The sequence below is a fragment of the Medicago truncatula genome, chromosome 1, assembly GCF_003473485.1.
Source record: "Medicago truncatula cultivar Jemalong A17 chromosome 1, MtrunA17r5.0-ANR, whole genome shotgun sequence".
In the NCBI taxonomy this organism is placed as follows: domain Eukaryota; kingdom Viridiplantae; phylum Streptophyta; class Magnoliopsida; order Fabales; family Fabaceae; genus Medicago; species Medicago truncatula.
This window is the reverse complement of record NC_053042.1, coordinates 35,252,880-35,275,167: the sequence shown is the minus strand read 5'-3', so window position 1 is coordinate 35,275,167 and position 22,288 is coordinate 35,252,880. Positions and strand designations below refer to the sequence as shown.

At 31.8% G+C, this 22,288-nt stretch overlaps 2 protein-coding genes across 2 annotated transcripts; one reads left to right on the top strand and one right to left on the bottom strand.

Moving 5' to 3' along the window:
* Positions 1–2,421: 2,421 nt before the first annotated feature.
* On the bottom strand, positions 2,422–3,953 carry LOC112418608 (protein FAR-RED IMPAIRED RESPONSE 1-like). The gene is made up of 2 exons (XM_039830982.1): positions 2,591–3,953; positions 2,422–2,435 (listed from the first exon to the last, which is right to left on the bottom strand). Exons 1-2 carry the CDS (start codon positions 3,951–3,953, stop codon positions 2,422–2,424), a joined length of 1,377 nt encoding a protein of 458 aa, XP_039686916.1.
* A 13,235-nt stretch (positions 3,954–17,188) lies between these two features.
* Positions 17,189–21,016, top strand: LOC25484348 (auxin-induced protein AUX28). The gene is made up of 5 exons (XM_013613129.3): positions 17,189–17,593; positions 18,504–18,742; positions 19,484–19,622; positions 19,849–19,910; positions 20,639–21,016. Exons 1-5 carry the CDS (start codon positions 17,334–17,336, stop codon positions 20,674–20,676), a joined length of 738 nt encoding a protein of 245 aa, XP_013468583.1. The 5' UTR covers positions 17,189–17,333; the 3' UTR covers positions 20,677–21,016.
* Positions 21,017–22,288: the final 1,272 nt, after the last annotated feature.

Sequence of the window (22,288 nt, the reverse complement as noted above, 5' to 3'; positions counted from 1 at the left end):
GGTTTTAACATTGATAAAACTAAAAAGAAATTTTGTTAGAAATCACTGCTTAGTGCTTCCTATAAAATGGATAAGTTATTGAGTGTGGCTCTGTGTGTTTTGCTATGTGCTTTGAGGTGGATGGTGAATTGGTGAGTAATTTTACTAAGGAGTCACAAGTGATTTTAACTAATATTTCTTCTGCAATTTTCTGGTATTGGTGGCTTAGCTTTAAAATTGACTCAGTCTCAAATTCGGACAATTATTAGAATTGTTTTTGGAGGATGATCGCATTTTTCATTGAGTTCGAGTTGGACATCCACATCTCAAGCCATGCTCTTGTCATAGGATTATGTTTGTATTTTGCCATGTGAGTTGTTGGGTTGCAATTAGATTTATTGGCTTTACTGGATTTTGTACTGCATTTAGGAGGTTTTTTTAGTAAAAGTTAGTTCTCCTTAAATAGAAATATGGTCATTGGGTAATGGAGCAAGTTGTGTGGACTTATTATGCATGCCTTGTGGCTTGGTAGAGTTTGGTTTGGTTAGTGCATACTAGTTTGTAGGATTTGAAAGTGCAAAAGAGATTGTACAAAACTGTTATTAAGCCTTTATTTTTTTGAACATGTACTGGTTTGGAGTATTATATCATGTTGCTTGGATTTTAAATTAAAAAACTTATTTTAATGACGGTACAAACTCATTTTAGAGAAGTTAAAACAATATAACTTTTGATTATTTAAAAAAAAAAAACATTATTAAATTCATTTCTTTTTTACTTTTGGAAGTCACGGAATATGCAAATTTGGCAAAATGTGTCGGAAACCTGTCAAGTTATTTTTGAATGTGCGCGTAAGTTGTTACAAGGATGGAAGGAAGCATATATGTGTAAAGCTAGGCTGGGGGAGGGCGAACAACACCGTATCAGCCGACAGGAGCAGCAGTTCAGTGCTGGGAGAGGGCGAACAGCAACCTGCTATGCGTGCTGTCAGCACCATATCAGCTGGCGGCAGCAATTCCACACAGCAGCAGCACATCAGGTGGCAGAAACCAGGCACGGGAAGGCTTAAGTGTAATGTTGACGTGGAATTCACGAGATCCTTGAATGTTATTGGTGTTGATATGTTTATAAGGGACGAAGCTGGACAGTTTGTGGCAGCCAAGACGCTACGGTCTGGTCCTATATGTGAATCGGGTATAGGTGAAGCTTTGGGCCTCTCATACGCTATCCAATGGGTACATGAGCTGAAACTCACTAATGTCGACTTTGAGATGGATGCCAAAAGGGTTGTAGATTATTACAATAAGGTAAGCAATGATATATCTGAATTCAGCGCAACCATTGATGATTGTAGACGTCGATGTTGTTATTGGTTTGAAAACTCTAAGACAAAAAGAGCTGCGTAAGGGCCACCTATATGTTAATTATACAAAAACAGCTGCTCCCGTATAACAAAAGAACGCATACCCCTTCCTCATAATTCACATAGAAAAAACTTAGACAAAAAACTCCAGCAAGGCTGCCACCCCCCAATACCATACCATTACCTACACTACTGTTTGAAAGAAAAACAAACCAAAAGCCATAGCAGCCAACATCCGTGCATGACCAGCCCTTGAAGCATGAACTGGAAAAAAACCACCCCACAAACAAAACCAAAGACAGCTACTGCACCTTCAATTTGTGTGAGTGTGTCCAAATGTTTTACATTTGTGGTTTCCACACAAGTATTCATCCTCATTTTATACTTTGGTTCTAATTATAACAATATAGAATTCATTTACTTTTGTAAACAAGAAAAGCAAATGGATGTTTTACTTGCATTGACATTTGACAGCACCTAATCAAACAACAAAGAAATAGTACAATAATTGTAAAAGGGGCTTATGTAAAGCAACACCTAATTAAAAATTCATGATAACACTTAAATAACTAATCAAAAATAGCAGCTAATAAAAAAAAAAAACTCATGTCAACACTGAATTTGTATCATAAGCTCTTCAACATCTCGATACAACTATGGGCCTCAATTCAAGTCTCTGGTACCATCATCAAGTTGCTCCTATAATTTAAAAAATGCAAATTAATATTATATATATAGATTTGAAAGTGAATCGTATAATTTGAAATTTACCATCAATAAGCTAGTAAAACTAGCAACACCGAATTGACTAGAAGTTCCATCGTCTCCCTACATAAAACCCAAAATAATTTAAACACTAAACATAGTTAAGGTCATTCACAAATTCAAATTGTTATTAGCTAACCATAGATGGTTGATTGTATGCATTATTAAGCCATATAGGTGCACTTGTAATTGACGATGCAAATGGTTGTTGACGTTGTAAATCACTAGTGTTGGACACAACATATTGCTTTTGACTTTGTGGAGCACTTATGTTTGACACTTCATCCCGCCTCTTTATATTTTTGGAACCCTGCTTACCTTTGTTCTTCTACACGAAAAAAAAGGAATATAAAGGTAAGCTTATGTAGTCAACAAAAACAAAAAATAAAACTAAATATATTAATAATACCATAGGTTCTTGAATTTGTGAAGCAATGGACTTCGCACGTTTCTTTCTCTTGGCCAGTTTTGTTTCTACCCAACCTTTCCAACGTTTTGAACCCTTTGGACCTTCGTTGTTCTTAAACCCCTTTACTTGTGTTGCACAATCATTAGTAATTGATATCTCTTTAATATTGTTAGAGGTTCCATTCACTTGTTCACTACTTATTTGCATATTTTGAAACTTTAGCATTTGCTCGTCCAATTCATCAGCAACTTCCTTAAGAAACTCAACAGCTTCTGGACTTCTACATCCTTCTGTGACTATCCTAATAAAGCGGGGACAAATTTCCTTATAACATTGTGCTGGAGATAAATCCAAGTCTTCTACCACATGACTAACACCAATAGTTTGTGAAGCTCTACTTCTTGCTATCTTTGTCCACCTCTTTAAAATATAAGGCTCAGGCACTGATGTAACGTCCATATGAATGAAGACTTTTAAGCAATGACAACAAAGTATGCCAAAGCTTTCAAATTTACGACAAGAGCAACAAATTGTATTCTTTTCCAAATCGAAGGTCACTTGCCATTCTCCCATATTCCTTTTCTTGGCAATAACATAAGTAGATGATGATGTTTGTATGTCCATGCTTTTCACAAAGCATGCTTCAAACAACTCATACTCACGTTGGAATAAGTCGAAAATAGTAGGAGTATAAAGCTTGGACACTTGTTGCAAAATATCAGAATATGAGTTCTTCAGTCTTGGAATTTTTTGGCGTGCTTCAAATTCACACTTCAATTCTTTATACCGCTTTTCTTCTACAACATCTTCAAAACGCTCAAAAAATTTAATTAAATCCAAGTTCTTACTCATAAAATTTTTAATATCTGCATTCACACTTTCACTAAGTTGAGTGCTTCGCATCCCTAATGTCAAAGTCTTCTTCATGTAACAAGATGCCCATTTCTCCTTTATATTGTACATTCTTTGCAACCAATCATTTTTCTGAACACCATACTTTATAAGGAGGGATGTCCAACCATCTTCAAATTGTTCTACATCTTCATAACCATACATGCATTTCTTAAAGTCACTAAGAAAATAAGATTCCCCCTTCATTAAATTTCCTAAGTGTTTAATTCCATTTTGCATCAAGTGCCACGTACATAAACCATGGTAAGCTTCAGGCATAACCTCGGCTAATGCTTTTGCCATTGATTTGGCTTGATCAGTAAAAACTGTTTGAGGCATTTTCTGCTTATGTGCTTCTAGAAATGTCTCAAATAGCCACTCGTATGACTCAGCAGTTTCGTCATATAATAATGCAGCTCCAAAAATTACGGCTCCTCGATGGTGGTTAAATCCCGAGATGATTGCTAGTGGTCTGTGCGAACTATTTGTGCAATATGTTGAATCAAGAGAAACAACATCACCAAAATAACTGTAATCAACCAGCATCCTAGCATCTGCCCAAAACACATTGGTGATTTGATCTTCAATATCTAGCTGATAAGCATGGTAGAAAGTTGGATTTTCTACCGTCTTTCTTTGAAAGTATTGCAATAAATAGCCGGCCTCCCTTGTACCAAACTTCTTTCTCTTTTTTTCCGAAGATAATTCTTTTGATCAAGACGTATAAAACCCAAGTTAGTTCTGCCTCCTACTTCTTTACTCAATAAATCAAACGATTTCTTTTGTTGTACACCGACACTATCAGCTAGTTCAATCAATATGAGTTGTTTCTGGCAAAAGTAACTCGTGGTTGTGGTCCTCCACAAAATCATGCACCATCAATTTTCCATCCACATTCTTAAGTCCTAACCTTGCTTCACAATTTGTTCTGGTCTCTAGTCTTGGATTCTTTGTTTTATAATCTCGCTTGTCTGGCTTTCGCATGCCTTCTTTGCAGCAAACAAACCTACAAGAAGAAACTGAACCATCCTTTTTCCTGTGTGTATAATCTTTCCTCACTCCGAATCCAACCTTACCACCGTAAGTGTTCCAGAACTCCCAAGCATCTTCAAAGCTACAGAAAACCATATCTACTTTTGGCTTCCAATCTTCATTCATCTTGTATCAAAAGTCTTAAAAATTCCTAAAAACAAAAAATGTATATCTTATTTGCGGTAGCCAAATGTATACCTTATTTAATTATAAATGAGTATAAACAATCTAAATTATCATCGTAAAAGAGTATATATAACTCACAAAAGAAACAATTATACATGAATATAAACAATCTAAATTAACGTAAAAGAGTATATATAACTCACAAAAGAAACATATATATAATATTTAATGTATCACATTTTAAAATCAATTCTCAACTCTGTTGGTTAGTTTTTTGTAATCATAAAAGTGAATGAGGACAAACATGTGAAATAATTTGTTTCTTATATAAGTAATGAGGACAAGTAAGTGAAAAATATTACAAGTAAAAGTAATGGATCAGCATATGAAATTAGTTATGACCAATGGAGAAAAAACAATAGACGTACCTGAGATTTGAGACAATCGAAAAAGTAAATAAGGGCAATTGAATATTAGTGTTCTTTGTGTTTTGGCACAAGCTAGTTAGTTTTTGCAGCAACGATGAATAACTTCCCTGGTAGAAACAAAATAACGCGCGCACGACATGATGTAATTGGGCAGTTTTCATATTTTTATTATTATTTATTTTAATTAATTATTTATTTAATCCAATGGCTCAGATTTAGCAGTAGACATTGCAGCAGAAGATACTGCAGCTGAGGATCCAAATCCGTTTTTCTCACCTTCACACTAGGAGTATAAATGCATCATTTTGAAGTAAAATTTAATATAATCTTTCACATTTAATTCTCTTATCTAAATTACAATACTTTCCCTCTCAACCAATCATATTCATCCCTAACATATTGGTATCATAGAGATTACACTATTCGGGCAATTGATGAGCAATTAGCCATGAGTGGTAATAGTAATTTCTGAGCAAATCAACCATGAGTGGTAACAGTAATTTCTGAGCAAATCAACAAGTTCTTTAGAACTGGGATAGATGGATAAAAAAAAAAAGAAGGCGAGATCTTCGGCTTGCAAGAGGTTCTTGAAGTTGTCCACTGTTGAAGCGCTCCCTGTAAAGCTGACAAAAGCTCTAAGAAATTCGCATAAAGATGCAAATAAGAAAGACTTCAAGACCTTATTATATATTCATCAATGTGTAGATAACAAGGTGTTCGAGAAAACTGTTGATGCATATAGCTCAAAGGCTATGTGGGACACACTTATGAATTTTGGTGGTGATGCAAAGGTGAAGAGGGTTCGATTATAGTCATTGAGAATGCAATATGAATTATTCTAAATGCTTCAATGCAACAATTCAAGAAAAAAGATGTAGAATAATTGGTTCACTCTTGTCTTCCAATTTATTTCTCTTAGCATCTGGTATGTTCTCATAGCATAAAGAATCAAATACTCTAAAATATGAGTGACATCATGCTTTCCTTCTAACCACCCTTTCTCATGAACCATTGTCTTCAACTTCTTATTAGGACATTTTTTCAAGATTTAAGTTGCAGTGATCACTGCTTCTCCCTATAATTCACGTGGCAACTTCTTCTGCTTTAACATACTTGTTTCCATGTCTAGCTCACTTCTATTTCTCCTCTAAACAAGACCATGTGTTGAGCGTGTAGTAAGTTTGACTTCACGTATTATTCTCAGTCTTGCACAATATGCTTCAAACTTTTTTGAAGTGCATTAATGAAGATAATAATGAAGACCTCACTAACACTGAAGTTGTGAGTGGATAGTCAAACTCATATGAGGATCACGATGTGAATGTTAGACTACATAGAAACAAACAACTTCCTGAGAGACCAGCAAATTTTGAACTAGTTCATGATTATCAAGTAGACAATTTTGGTGAGTTAATACATTTTGTAATGCTTGTAGATGTTGAGCCATTAGATGGCAAAACATCTTTGAAAAACCAAGCTTCAATAAGGAGGAAACAAACTTGGAAGCTGAATAAGTTACCAAGTAATAAGGAGGAAATTGATGTAAAATAAGTATTTAAGCTAAAAATAAATCTTGAAGTCAATGTAGTAAACCCCAAGTCAAAGCTTGTGGACAAAGGGTTCTTGGAAAAACAAGGCTATGATTACTCTAAAGTATTCTCACCAGTTTGAAGGCATGAAACTATCAGATTAGTCATTGCAGTTGCATGTAGAAAAGCTTGGCCCCTATACCATTTAGATGCCAAATCAACCTTTTTAAATGGTCCCTTAGAGGAAATTGGGTCTGTTACACAACCGTCTGACTTTTTTATAAAACGGAAAGAAGATAGAGAATATAGGTTGCATAAGAAAGTGTATGGCCTAAAACAAGCACCAAGGGTTTGGAACAAAAGAACAAACTTTTTTTGGAACTAAGTTTCAAAAACTGCAATGCAAAACATGGTGTGTACGTGAAAGGGAAAAAAAGCAAGTCTACTGATGATATACTTATATTCATATGCCCTTATGGTGACTGGTTGAATTGCACAAGAATTAGATGACTTCAAAGCAAGAATGAAGTTAGAATTTGAAATGATAGAACTTGTTAAGCTTGCATATTTTCTTGGTATGAAAATTCTTAGCACCACAAAAGTCCTGATACTCCAAGAAATTTTACTGAGATATTATTATTACAAGAAATCCTTGAATTAGTAGCAAGGCTTTACGGTGGCCTGCATTCCGACACAAATTTGCGGTAGATTATAGCATTTGCGGCAGACAAAATACCATAAGTGGTGGAATTTTGTTACTTGTGGCGAGAAAACTGTCACAGACATTTGCGGCAAAAGCGCTGCAAATATTTGCGGCGAAAATAAGGCTCACACAAGGTCTGGCTTGATAAAAATGAAATTTGAGGCGGAACAATTCCGCCACAAAGGCAGAGAAATTTTTTTAAATTTTGAATTTACGTCAAAGTGAAAGTTGACGCAAATTTCAACATGATAAAATAGACTTTGCGGCAGAAAAATCTGTCGCAAATACTGGGTTGATGAATTTTGGAATTGACTTTGCGTCAAGTTGAAGGCCGACGCAAATGTCCAAATTTGCGGCATTTCCACCACAAATTTTGAGCGGGAGAAAATTTTTAATTTTATATTTGTGTCGCCCTTGAAAGACGCAAATGTCCAACTAGCAGTTTTTTTTTTGCTATAAATAGCCTCACTCAACACTCATTTTTAAAAAATCTCTTCTCTCTACTTCATTCTCTATCACCAAAATGTTATAAAGGATTATTTATTAAGAGGATGCAAAGGTTGTACAAATTCATGTGTTTCATTATAACCAAAATGTTAGATACCCACCCAAAGAACCAAAAACTAATACACAAGCATACCATATAAAATTTCTCTTTGCCGTTAAAATAAATAAAAAAAACAAGTGGAAACACAAGAGGAAATATCTTTGGTAAATAGAATGTGAAGAATTATTTTCCTAAGATCTTACGTTCCTTCTACTCAAGTAACAACATTTATCTCACACTAACACTTGAGAAAATTAGGGCTCATTAGTTCATGAGTTCATCCGTGGAGGAAGAAGAATAACTTCTTGTTGCTTTGATTTGTCTACTTTTAGCAAATAAAAATCCTCACTCATCATATTATCTTATATATATTGAACACTATTAAAGATAAGGAAGACATCGTTGAACAGGATGAAAACATCACTATATTGAAGAAAATGTTACCATTGAAGAGCAAAATTTGTTTTCAATTTCTTTCATCCATCAAGCAAATTAGTCTTTATTAATTACGTGGCATTGATTTTGCTTAGTGGCACTCTTGTTACATAAACAATTAAAATTAACATCACGCCCTTAACGACACAAGTTAACAGAAGAACCGTGTGATCGACGTCATTTAAAATTAGAATTTTCTTTATCTATTAGCAAATTCAAAGTGTTAAAATATATATCCATCCTTTACGATTTTACAGGACAAATTGAAAATTTAGTCGAATTATATTACGAAATTTATAAACATATAAATGTTTTATGATTGACTTATGGAATCATTTTAGAAATGTAGACAAAACTTTTAATATTGAAATTCTCTATTTTCTTATTCTCTCTTAAAAAATGGAGAGAATATTTTTTTTCAGCATCACTAAGTTTAATGTAACTAACTAACCACCTTTTGATTTTCGGTTTTTAATTTCTGCTATATTCTAGACCATAATACAAAATCCCACTAAGGTCATAGTATAGTCTAACACTCTGACCTCTATTTTTATATAGATCTCTTGTTGTGTTTTTAAACCACCGACCTGCGAATAAATTGACAATATCCAAGATCAATAATCATTGAACAATTATTTTCAACATCAACAAAATGTAAAATACGTCTGTTTTTTGTCTACATTCTTATGTTATAGCATTTCCCTCTCCAACCACCAAAGTCTTTGTGCTGAAGACTATATATGAAGATGCTTGTGGTCATTAGAGCATCTATGAGAAGTTCCATAATGCATTCTATCGTATCTTTTAAAATTTAATCATTAAAGATGCTCTTCAGTAATGATTTTTTTTATAAAATAAACTAACTCAAAGTAGTTTATGAGTTTTAGTTTATATAAATCATCAATTGAGTTCTCAAAAGAATATTATTTTTCTTTAATTTAGTCTCCAAATTATATAATTATAATTATATGAATTATTATTTTTTCTCTAATTTAGTCCCTAAATTATATAATTATATGAAATCCGTCAATTTAATCTTGAAAGTATATAAATATCTGATTTGATCTCTAACATCTTAATAGCATGGACTAAACAGAAAGATTTAATAGTTTAGAGACAACTTATTATGTTTATATTTTAGAGATAAATTGAAGTGAGAGTTATAATTTAATGACTAAATTGATTGTTTATTTATTTTAATTAAAATGAAAGATCATTGAAAAATATACTATATAGAAGAAGACTTGATATATCATGACAAATTAATAAATTATTGGAGAAACAAAGAAAATGGAGGATGTCAAATGAGAAACTGTGAGTCATTTTCAAAATAATGGAATCATTTTAGATTTATTGAAAAAACCCAAGACCAATTACATGATGTAAAAACACAATGAAATGATCAAAACACAGTGTTGCACGTTAGAGAATTAAGTTCGGACGATGATTCTCTGTTTATGGACGCTAAGGACTGGAGCTAAGCTCTCATACAAGCGCTAGGCAGAGCTGAGCGTCGACGATGAAAGCGCCAGGTGTGTTTCTGTGCAATCTGAAAACATGTGTTTTCTGCGATTTTTCTTGTATTTTGGGTTCCAATGGTTGTAACTGTTCATAAATTTGATTGAAATGTATTGTTTCATTGCTATTACATAAATGTAAGTGAGCTAATACATTTCTTGGTTCTGATTTCAAAGAATTGCAACTCTGGGTGAAAGGTTGCTTTCTCATATGTGAAGTGGTGTATCATGTGTTATAAATACATTATTGGTATCCATCAAAATGCATAAGACGAACTAGCAAGTTTCATAGCCTTATTCTCTTCCATTTTCTTACTCTAAATCATTCTACTCGTCTCTAATGCATGAGTGAAGTGTAGGAAACATTCTTCAGTAAATTATTATCGAAAGATACACTATTTATTCTTGTGCAAATAACATTAAAACATCCAAAGTAACCTGAAAGGGATTCCCTTATCATGCCATTTGCACTCAATATATTTTATTGGTGGAGCGAATCGAACCTAAAAGTTAGTGTGAAAATACAAGCTTTGGTGTTCAACATGCATCCTCATTGTTCTCTTCAATGTTTTAAGTGTTGCAGCATTTTCTACAAAACAGATTTTTAACAAAAACAATTGACGTAAAGAGTCAAAATTAGACTAAGAAAAGAATAAAATAAATGAAATTGTAGAAAGCCTTGTTAAACCATGAAGAGTGAAAGAGAAAAGAAAATAGGATTAATTAGATTAAAAAATTAAATCATGCTAATAAGTGTTCTAAATACATATTTTAAAAAATCCATATGAAAAAAATTATGTTTTGGAAATATAAATCAAACATGTGTAGTCGTAAATGTACTTAGTAAAAGATTTCAGTCTAGTAGAGAAATAGTATAGGATAATGTTTTCAAAAGGTACCATATAATTTTTCTATATTTGTCGAAATTATAGAACCTATCACTCCTTTTAGAATATGAATTATAAACATTTAGAATTTGAATTATAAATAAAAATGATACTTCAAAAATTGTTATATGTTGATTAAATTTGTGAGCATATACAATTTTTTTTTTTTTAAATTAACCTAACCTAATTTGATATTAGAGATAATCTAAGATGAGACTTTGATTTATTTTTTCTACTATTTTGATCCTTAAATTAAAGAAAGAAAAGGAGGGAGTATGATAGTAAGTGGGAGAGGAAAAAGGAGGAGGTCAGTTTAGTGGGGTGTCCTGCAGCGGCGCACATGGGATAGGGTTTGACCCCTTAAGCCTACATAAGTTCAGCACACTCACATGCCTTCTTTTATGGGTCCCACAGCTCTAGTTAGCCAATGAATCCTACCACATGGTGCTGGGTCCCTCTTACTTCAACCCTTCCATGCCAATACCAAATTAGGGGGAAATAAAGGGAGAAAAGTGCAGCAGAGAAATCAATTGTCACACCATTTTTGGTATCCACTTTGCATGCTTAATCCTTATTAGTATACTTCTCTCATTCCCCTCCACATGAAACTTCTTATTTGAGATGACATATTTCTACAATTTATCAAACCAAAACAAGTTCACATTATTTATTAGGTTTGAATATGTTTTTTAACTTTATAAATAATTTTTCGTTTAAATCTCTAAAGTTTTTTTTATCACAACTTGTGGTCATTGTTTTTAAGTAAATTTATGTGTATCATTTGAAATCTGAAATTTTTTCATAGTCATGTTTATAATATTATAAGAATTTAAAAAAAGTATTAATTTTTTTTAACAAAACATGAATTAAAAATGAACTTTTATGTATTTTTTGCTTTAAAATTAATATTTAATTAATGGTTTGTTAAAAAATCCACTTTGCGTAGAGATATTGCCATAATATTATAAACATTAATGCAAATACTTATTAAATTTTTGAAAAGTACACATGACCTAATTTTAATGTTTTGCTTTCACAGTTTAAATTTTCTACATGTCATGTATGAGGCTAGCCAAGTTGTCAATTACTCACGCAAACATGATCTTTATAATTCATATTGCATGTGAATTAAATAGACTCAGCCTTATATTTATGAAGTCTTGACCTTTTATTTATTGTCAGACTTTCGTTAATAAAATTATATTTGACGTGAAATAAATATATTATGGTGTAATTTTATTAAATGAATGTGTAAAATTTTGTACAACATAAATGCATAAAAAAATAATCTAGCTAAAAATAAAGTGTCTCCATTGTGTCTCTAAACAATGAGCTACAAAGTGTAGATTTTTTAACCATAATTATTTTTCTAATAAAAAGTTCAGATGAGTTGGGTTCGGAGAGTTCATCAGTGCTAAAACATGCATCAAGTGTCAAATAGCATTTTATGTTTGGTCATAAGATGTTTTTCATAATCTACCTTAACGAACCAATGAATAATACATAAAAGTTGATTCATTTGTATAAGCTTAAAAATAAGCAAATCCAAACTAACCCTAAATCAATTTTGTTTAGACTTATGACTAAACAAGAGTACTCATCATTGTGCAACTTTGTTTGCGGTTAGCAATAGTGTTTAAGGGGACATAGAGCATTTTGGACTCAACATGTGTTCATGCAATTCAGAAGCAGCAAACATATCATCTACCTATATATATGCAGAGTGTCACAACAAATAGTAAAGCGTGCTCCTTTCAAATAATTGCACGTCTATATTTCCTTTTACTCCCATAATAATATTTTATCATCCCTCACATCCCATCATTAACTTTTTAACTTTCTAAATAAGCATAAAGTACGTACGTAGTTCTAAAATTAGAAGTTTGTAGATTGAATCAAACGCATAATTGATAATGTGGGAAGCATGCAGTAATTAGTAATTACTACAATAGTGTTAAAATCATAATTTGATTTTGTGCCACAGAACATGAATCTACTAACTCCATGGTTCTTAATAGGCGACGTGTCCAATTTCAGAAATAAATAACGCATTAACTTTGACAATTACTCATACCCATGAAAATAAATAAATAAATTTATAGATGATTCTTAAAGACATGTCAAGATACTCATTACTCAATACACACATATAATAGTCGGCAGAACAAAAATTCTCTTGTCATGGAAGATCAACAATAGTCTTTTTCAGTAATTATACCGATTTAATATGATGTTATATTTCTTTCATGGACATTGCTGCTTAATTTTATTTCATCGAAGTTCTACATGAATTTACTACAGAATCACATAGCATAAAACTGATGGCGTGCATTGTTTTCTATATCTTAATTTGTAGTTCATATGTATAATGGGGAAGTGAATGTCTAGTTAATAATCTCACATATATTGATAGATCCTAGGATTTACATGGATCCAAGACGGATCGACAATAGCATGTTGCTCAATCCAAAGCTCAATATAGAATACAGTGGTACCACTACTCCTCAGGATTAGATGGGTGCTAGTTATAAGTTGAAGGATTAAGAGGCACGAGCTTGGTATTGGTACTTAGCAGGGTAGGATGATAATATGGGTTGAGAACTTTCAGTTTGATCTTTTTAGTTTAGTTATGAGTGAGTGAATTGTATCTAATTAAAGACATAGTTTAGATGAGCTGTGATATGGGATGATAATCATTGGTGAAATGTGTGTTTGATAGATAAACATAAGACGTTAATGTGAAGGGGGTTTTATCCAAAGCGGTCACCTTCAGGTAATTTTCGAGGACGAAAATCCTTTAAGTGGAGGAGAGTTGTAACATCCCGAATTTCTATTTGATTAAATTAATAAGGTTAAATAGAAGAAGTTTTATTTATTATCATAGTTGATAGGTGGTGAGGATTAATATGATTAGAAAATAGAAGTGGGAGGTGCAGAGTAGAAGTAATAAAGTAAGTGGGGGATGAAGAAGTAAAATTATAATAGGTGAATAGCCCAATTCTCTATTATAAATAGAGAGATAGAAAATCAGAATAAACACTCTCGTGGAACCGGAGAAAAGGAAAGATGAGAAGAAAGAAGAGAAGGAAACCCTAGCTAAGGAGAAGAGAGTCAAGCTCCGCATTTTCGGAGAATTTGAGGTAAGCGTGAGATTCCTTTCACTTTAGGGTACCTATTCTATGATGGGGGTTGTTTGAACTCTATAGATGTTAATGTTGATATTATGTGAATTTCGATGAGAAAATAACGATGTAGGTACATGATGATGATGTTGAAAGATTAGAATTGAGAAAATCTAGTTTAGGGTTTTGAATTTAGTCTATAGCCTTAAAAATATTAGATAATCGGATAGGTTAATGGAGAATTAGTGTTGGAATGATAGGGTAACCTTAGGGTGATGATTTGGGGCGAGTTTGGCGAGTTTAGGGTCGAAAAACAGAGTTTGGGAAGGTCCCCTAAGACGAAATCATAGAAAACTGCGATTTTTGCATGCCCTAGCTGAAACACACGACCGTGCATTTTAGACGCATGGACCGTGCGTTTTTCTCTGCCAAATTTCCATTTTTGTGTGTTCAAAAACGCACGGTCGTGCACTTTGAGACGCACGACCGTGCACTTTTCCGAACCATAAGAAAATCACTTTTTTGACCACTTTCTGCTCTGAATCAAGCTTAGGTGTCTTCATGAAAGTTATAGATATGGATGTTATCTTACCAATGGCTCTGGTATGGATGTTATCTTACCAATGGCTCTGGGTCAACACAATCGTGCACTCTTCCCAAGCATAGGCAAAACCAACTTTTCCACAACTTTCTGTTCCGAATTGAATTTAGGTGTCTTCATGAAAGTTGTAGATATTGATGTCATCTTTCAAGTGGATTTGGAGGGACTCCTTTTAGACTTCTAAAACTTGAGTTATGATCGAATTAACGCACGTGGGTCATGCTGCTTTATTAATGAAATTTTAGCACAATCCCTCTAGTGGACTCTTCCACATCTATAAAAGCAATAGTGAGTTTAATAAAGCTATTAGTGTGTAAATTAAAAGTAAGGATCCCTAAAATATATATCTAAATGAGGAAGTACGTTTAGGCATAAATAGAAGTGATTACCTCAAGGTAATGGCGAGTCTAAAACATGAACTGGTGATAGTGGCGTAAAACAATAGAAGATAGTAATGATGAAACTATATAAGAAGATAGGATCTTAAGCTTAAAACGAGCCTAATAGAATAGGGGGGAAACATTTTGAGGAGGGAAATAATTAACCTAGAATCACCAATTGAGAAACCTCTGACCACATTTAAAGACTCTACCTGATGAATCAACCCACTCAGACTTTCAACCACAAGGAGAAAAATAGAAGGAGCATTGGGTCTCTCTGTTTAATACCTAATAGATTACTATCAACTAACCTAATGATGGTTTTTTTGAAAAACAGAAACAACACTCAATAGATTACTATCAACTAACCTAATGTTGTAAAGTAAATCCAATAAAATACATTGAAATTCTACCACATAACAACATGCATTTAAGAGTAAGGGAAATAACAAACTAACTTAATTGAATGCCCGACAATGGTGATACTAAGATCATTTCCACATTAAGACAATGGAAAATATTTACTTGCTTGTAAGATTATGAAAATAGACAATGGATGCAAAATTGACACCAACATATCCAAACCCGCGGTTAAACAACTACTAAGAAACACAATCAGATGTGATTTTGTAAGCGATGTCAGTAATTGGATACGATTCTCGAATCAAGGTGATCTAGTATGAAAATCTAAATTGCATAAACAAAAATTAATGATAAATCAGAGGGAAATAACAAAAACGGAAAAGACATATAATAACATGACACCTGAATCAGATATTGAAGATATGAAATTGGAATGAAGGAGATACCTTTTGATTGGCATCGATGGTAATTGCAAGAAGAAAGTGATAATTGATCTAGAGAAATTGGAATAAAAGGGGTGGGGTGTGTTTCAAGTCACGATGATGGAGATGGTAATTGATTTGGATAAAATATGAAGAAACTTTGAATTGAAATTTTAATTGACATAAACCATGGGTAGCACTTTGATGATATAGAGTTGGGTGACATTGTGATTGGCCAATGTCATCGGTGTCACCCAACTCTATGTCACCCAAGTGTTATCCCATAAATCATATAGTGAAATTTACCCTAGAATTAAAATTGATTCATATATTTGACATTTATCTTTTTTTGAAATGATATATTTAACTTTTAATGCTGCCTACATATACCCTTTTGATATATTTGATGAAAATAATAGGAGTAACCTTTTTATGGTTACTCATTTATTGTTATATCACTCCTAAAAATAAATGAGTTGACTGTTGTATTTTCTCCTATAAAATGAACTCATTTTCTTCATAATAATATTATCACATATAACCAATATTATTTTATACATGGCATCAAAGCCCCCAACTTTGGGGGTCTTGCTTCTGCCTAAACCCTAACTGCCGTCATTACGATTTTTTGTCTGTTTTTTTCTTCAGCGAGAGCCGTTCACCTCGTTGGTACTGTTCAAAGGCACGCACTGTTCATCGTGAATTGTACACATATATAAACAAGGGTCAAATGAATAAGATAACAAATATAGATATATTTCCTTAAAAAAAATATACATATTCAAAACATAACAAGTAATTTCTTGATATAAACGCAAGAACATTGAAAGCTAGTCAATCAAATGAATTCAAAAAACAAAAAGAGTGACCTTAATTCATATAGCAAATCAATTAAGATATACAATTTGAACATACTTACTAGAAAAAAGTTTATTCCAACTAAAATTTTAAGAGATATAACTTTGTGTAGACTCATTAAGCTAACATCAATGCAATTTCTTACTTGACATTGGTGTCAGCAGTGGAAATTGATCATCATTCATGATAGCTTATAGACCTTTTTGTCCCTTAACCTCAATTGCGGGGTTATTACTCTGATATACCTAAAAAATATTACATTGTTTGAAAATTGAGACAATGATAGTTATAAACCACATCGATCCATATTGATTTCTAAACCCAATTCAACACATTTTATAAAGACAAAATCGTGAAGATTCATACAAGACACACATCAAACAATGCCTTAAAAAACAGTTATGTGAATTTGACGTTGGAAAATTAAATTAAACAATAAAATAAAATACACATCCATGTACTTTGAAAGTGGAGACAAGAGAATGCATACACACGATTGCTTTCTTTGATAAACTTTGAGGAATAAGAAAATTTACCAAATTGGTGAAACGTGGAAACCCTAGGTAGGTAGGTCGAAATAATAGAAAAGTAGATAATTAGGAGGCAGCAGTGGCAGTGGGTGCCCACTTCCACTTGTTGTATTGAACAATCATAGGAAAGATAACATGACCATGTCGTTACCTATCCCAGCAAGGTTGGAAAAACAAGTCTTGTTCACACATTCCTCCACGTGTCACAATCCTATTTGTCATTAAACCCTTTTTATTTTATTGAATATACTAAAATGACAAAAATGCCCTATCCCATCCTTTTATTAATGGCCACCCCGCCCAAACGTAAAAGACTTCCCCCCACTTCAACGTGCTCTTGCCTTTCTTTCTATATACCCCTTCCTCTATTATTGTCACAAACCAATCAAATCACACTGAATGCTTAGAGAGAGAAAGAAAAATTTAGAGAGAGAAAAAACTTGATAATGGAAGTTGTTGCAGGGATGAAAAAGGAGGAAAAGATGGTGTTTGATGAAACTGAACTGAGGTTAGGACTTGGATTGCCAGGGAAAACAACAGAAGTAGTAAGGAAGAGAGGTTTTTCTGAAACTGAGAGTGAAAGTGAAACAAACACTGTGGATTTGAAGCTTAATCTTTCTACTAAGGAAGGAGCAACAGATCCACAATTTAAGCCAAAGGAGAAGGCTCTTCTGCTCTCTGATTCTGGTGCCAAGCCTCCTGCTAAGTAAGTTGTTATTTAACCTTATAAATATTTAAGCATGCATAAAAATCTTAGAATTAATTCTGGTTAATTCTTCATTTCTTGTTGTGAATTTTCATTCTATGTATGATATCTTTTCCGATCCATAAAATTAATTAGAATTCAACTAACATTTACATTAAAAGAAATTCCTTCAAAAAAAAATTACATTAAAAGAAATATAATTTCCTGTGTTCCATTCCTTTGTAATTAATAATTTATATATTGAATGAAATATATATAAATCCTTCAAAAAAATATGTATATACAAACAAAAATATTTTCATTGTTTGTCATAATGAATTATTTATTGAAAAATTTCCAATTAGTCTTGATGTGTACTCACCTCATAACAATATAGTAAATTTTGAGTCATCTACTTATAACAAATTTATATTTTCTAATTGTCCTTGTCCCTTACTTTTTTCTATAATCCTTACTATTTTTATTTTTTTTGGTCATGTCCTTATTATATATACTCTCTTTTTTAAGAGAGTCCTTATTATACACTATTGTTATCATAAGACAGAGAAAACAAATATAAATTTTTTAATTGTGAATTAAATATGGATATTTTTATAAATAAATTGTTAATCCATATAAATATTAAAAATAGTTTTATATCAAAGGACAAGGAAATCTCAAAAGTTATCAACTTTATAATATGGAACAAATACCTACTATATGTTTTTATTGTGTAATCATCAACTGTTTTTTTCTTTTTTGAAAAGACAAAATTAATTTCATTGCTAAAATAAATGGTACTACAAGCTGTACCAAAGAAATACAATCATGAACTGGTCCTTCAAAAACTTGAGAATTTTCTCTTTAATTTTTAGTAATTTAAAATATTCATATATACTCAAGCACTTCACTAATTGAACTGTACGTATAGGGCACAAGTGGTAGGGTGGCCACCAGTGCGGTCATTCCGTAAGAACATGTTTGCTGCCCAAAAGAGCAATGAAGGATCAGAAGAAAGTGAAAAGAAGAATAGCAATAATAATCCAATAAGCTTTGTGAAAGTTAGCATGGATGGAGCACCTTACCTCCGTAAAGTAGACCTCAAGATGTACAAGAGTTACCCAGAGCTCTCTGATGCCTTGGCCAAAATGTTTAACTCCTTTACCACAGGTAAAAAAAAAAATAACTACAGTAAATTTTAGTATTATTAATATGTTAGATGAGGGATCGAACATTTGAACTCCTTATCATTTCGCTCTTTCACTTCAATTACGAGACAACTAAATACTCCGTCTCTAATTATAAGATTTTTTTGAAAATTTTTGTCCTTTTTTATAGAACTATTATGTTATTTTCAACTTCATTAATTATTTCTTTACCTCAACCTTTATTTATTATAAATTTTTTTCTTTAATCAACAAGAAATAGCATGTTGAAAACAGAAACAAACTCTCTCTTTTAAAGGATGAAATTGTAAAAACAATAATACAATTACAAACAAATTTAATACAAATATTAATTTTTTTTTTAATTCTCGTGATTTTACCAAAAGTTTTTTTTTTGTGGTCAGGGTTTGAACCTCGGACCTTATATAAGGATTGTCCTACGAACTGAATTAAGCTCACGAGAACTACCAAAAGAGTTTTATAAATAGGGATCGAAGTAGTGCTTGTTTAACCACAAATTTTATTGTATGTATGTATATTTATAATTTATAATATGCATGCTATAATTTTGTCCTAATATTGCATGGCTCATTCATCTATCTACCATGAAAGAATAAATTGAATTTCATAGAAATGGGAACTTGAGTTGAGTATATTAATTGGTGCATGTGAATATACACATGGACGATCGATATCAAGTATTAATGGTGTGTTGTTTCTTTTTTTATATTGAAATTGATTGAAGGAAATTGTGAATCCCAAGGCATTAAGGATTTCATGAATGAGAGTAATAAGTTGATGGATCTATTGAACAGCTCCGACTATGTCCCAACTTATGAAGACAAAGATGGCGACTGGATGCTTGTCGGTGATGTACCATGGGAGTAAGTTTTCAATTCATTCTTCCACTCAATTAATTGGTACTGACCCTATTTTATTTATTTTAGTACTAATTTCAATCATAATTATTAAAAAAATATTATATTTTTTGGTACAAAAGAACACATTTATTGTTAATTTATAGAATAATATCGATCCATGATGAGACAGAGAAACCACAACCACAATATATAGCTAACGAAAACATTTTTATTTTCTCTGTGTCGACAGGATGTTTATTGATTCATGCAAGCGTCTACGTATCATGAAAGGAAAGGAAGCCATTGGACTCGGTTAGTATGATCTTTATTTAATTTATTTTATTTGTGGTGGTCGGAGTTTGAATCCCGCACCTTGTATATATTATGCATTATTCATGCCAACTGAGTTAAGCTCACGAGGACATTTTATTTTTTTTATTTTTTTTACTGCAAATAAAGTTTGTATTGAAGTGGAAATAATAAGTGCAATTAATAGTATGCTCATATATTGGTATTGAGTACAAGGGGTACTCTACCATTCAAAAAACACCACTTAATCACCAAAACTAAGAGATCCCAAAAATACTTTTTTTTCAATAAGAGATTCCTAAATTTCTTTTACTTTAGGATACAATAGATGGGGTTAGTAAACCATAGAATATTGTATGATCTTAATTAATCAGTTTTATTATCTTTTTACTTTTCAAAATAGAAACCTATATAACTTCATGCATGGACCCATATACATCCATTTAATTAGTCACCCAAACATAATATCTATATTTATATTTTATTTGGTTCAAACGTTTTAATTAGTCTAGTCGTGAATCTCACACTTGGAATTTGGGGTTCGATCATGAGTCTCACAGAATGTCTTCACATCTTTTAACCATTTGAATCGTACTTACAAGACGTACAGTTCTGGATATTCCCTTTACTTATAAAAATATCTTTTACTTGTTAAAAAATGTCTACCTTTATATTGATGATTTTATTAACATTCTAAGCAAAATAACGGCAATTTTTATCATATATGTCAGCACCAAGAGCCATGGAAAAATGCAAGAACAGGAGCTAGCTAGACTAGTCTTTACAGTCCATAACCTGCTCCATGTGATGCCCAGTTGACTTGGCAACTGAAGCAACGTTAAGCTGCAGCAGAAACATATGGACTCATGAGCTAGCTGTTAAAAATATATAGATATAATTTGTGTATGTGTAACATTATTATATGGTTTGTTATATATTATTTTAAAAAAAATTAATTAAGCATTGAGATGTCCAAGTATAAATTATGACCAGAAACGATAATGACTCTAAATTATGTGTTTCTGTTGCAAAACTCTATTTATATTTACTTGTTGTGTGCTTGCATAAGAATAAGTATAATAATGCGCTTGTATGTTGTTGTAACTTCATTTTTTTTTCGTTTTCTTCTCTTCCAAGTTGTCTTTAAATTTTCCTCTGTTATTATAATTCATTTGCGATTCCTTGTATTAAATTAACGATTTTTTCAATTATTTGTACAATTATAATTGTGATAAAAATATGTATTTAATTTGCATAGAAATTGGTTTTTGATCTTTTATTGTTAGTTAGGTCAAGAACGTAGCTAGTCCCTAAACATGTTGGAGGTGGATTGATTGGGTGGGGGACAATGCCATGTGCATTTTCAAATAGCATTTATGCATACTCATGGGTATTAGTTTGATTTATTATTTTATTTTCTGAAATAAATGAATAAATAAACAAATAAAAAAAATAAATAGAGTTTAATTTAAATTCCTTGTTTGTTTACACTGAATTATGCTTATCTAAGTAATGCTTGTGAAATTATAGTCAAACTTGTTTAGTGATAGTATAAAGACAAGTGGAGAGTTAAATTATACTGATGTTTGTCTTTTGTTACTTTTAATATACTAATAACTTTTTATTATAAAATTTAATATTGTTGGATTAAAGTGATAGTAGTTTATATATTCGTCTCAGTTATATTATGTTATTTCACACATATTAAGAGAAACTATATTTAAAAGAAAAACAAATAATAATAATAATTTTATAATTTAACTTTATAAGTGTAGTCGTCATAATCATAAATATAATATAAAGTGGCGGATAATTGATTAATTGGAATTATGCATGCATGTAGTATTCATTAAAGAAAATACAACGCTAATAAAACAATTAATGTTGCATTAAAAAAGATAAATGATATTTTTTCAAAAATATATAACTCATATAGTAGTTGCAAAGATATTTAATATGATGATGCCTGAAGCAAAATCTACAATTTTTCACTTATCAGCATTTAGTATGTGAGTTTGGCTGCTAGAATCTTTCTGATAAAAAACATGCAGTAAGTCATAGTAACACTTATTTTGGGACTTACATTTATTTATTTTTGAATATAAAACATTTATTATGAGATAGATAGAGAAGATAATATCTATAATTTCTACACAATTCTAAAATAATTTGATATATAACAGATACAACTAATTCATGAGTCAAATAAGTGGAATTATGAATAACACAGTTTCAGATCCTATATTTAACAAGCTCAATTTTTAGCTCAAATTCAACTTACTTGATTCATGAAGCAATTGAATTAGTTTAACCAAGTCAAATGTGAACTTAATAGGAAAAACATGTTCCTGATCAAGTTGGAAGATGCATAAATATGGTAT

Excerpts from the sequence above, each read along its gene's own strand:
- LOC25484348 (XM_013613129.3), top strand. The coding sequence starts at position 17,334 with ATGGAAGTTGTTGCAGGGATGAAAAAGGAGGAAAAGATGGTGTTTGAT. Across the intron at positions 18,743-19,483 it reads GTTTAACTCCTTTACCACAG|GAAATTGTGAATCCCAAGGC; the intron begins GTAAAAAAAAAA and ends AATTGATTGAAG. Across the intron at positions 19,911-20,638 it reads AAAGGAAGCCATTGGACTCG|CACCAAGAGCCATGGAAAAA; the intron begins GTTAGTATGATC and ends CATATATGTCAG.
- LOC112418608 (XM_039830982.1), bottom strand. The coding sequence starts at position 3,953 with ATGCTGGTTGATTACAGTTATTTTGGTGATGTTGTTTCTCTTGATTCA.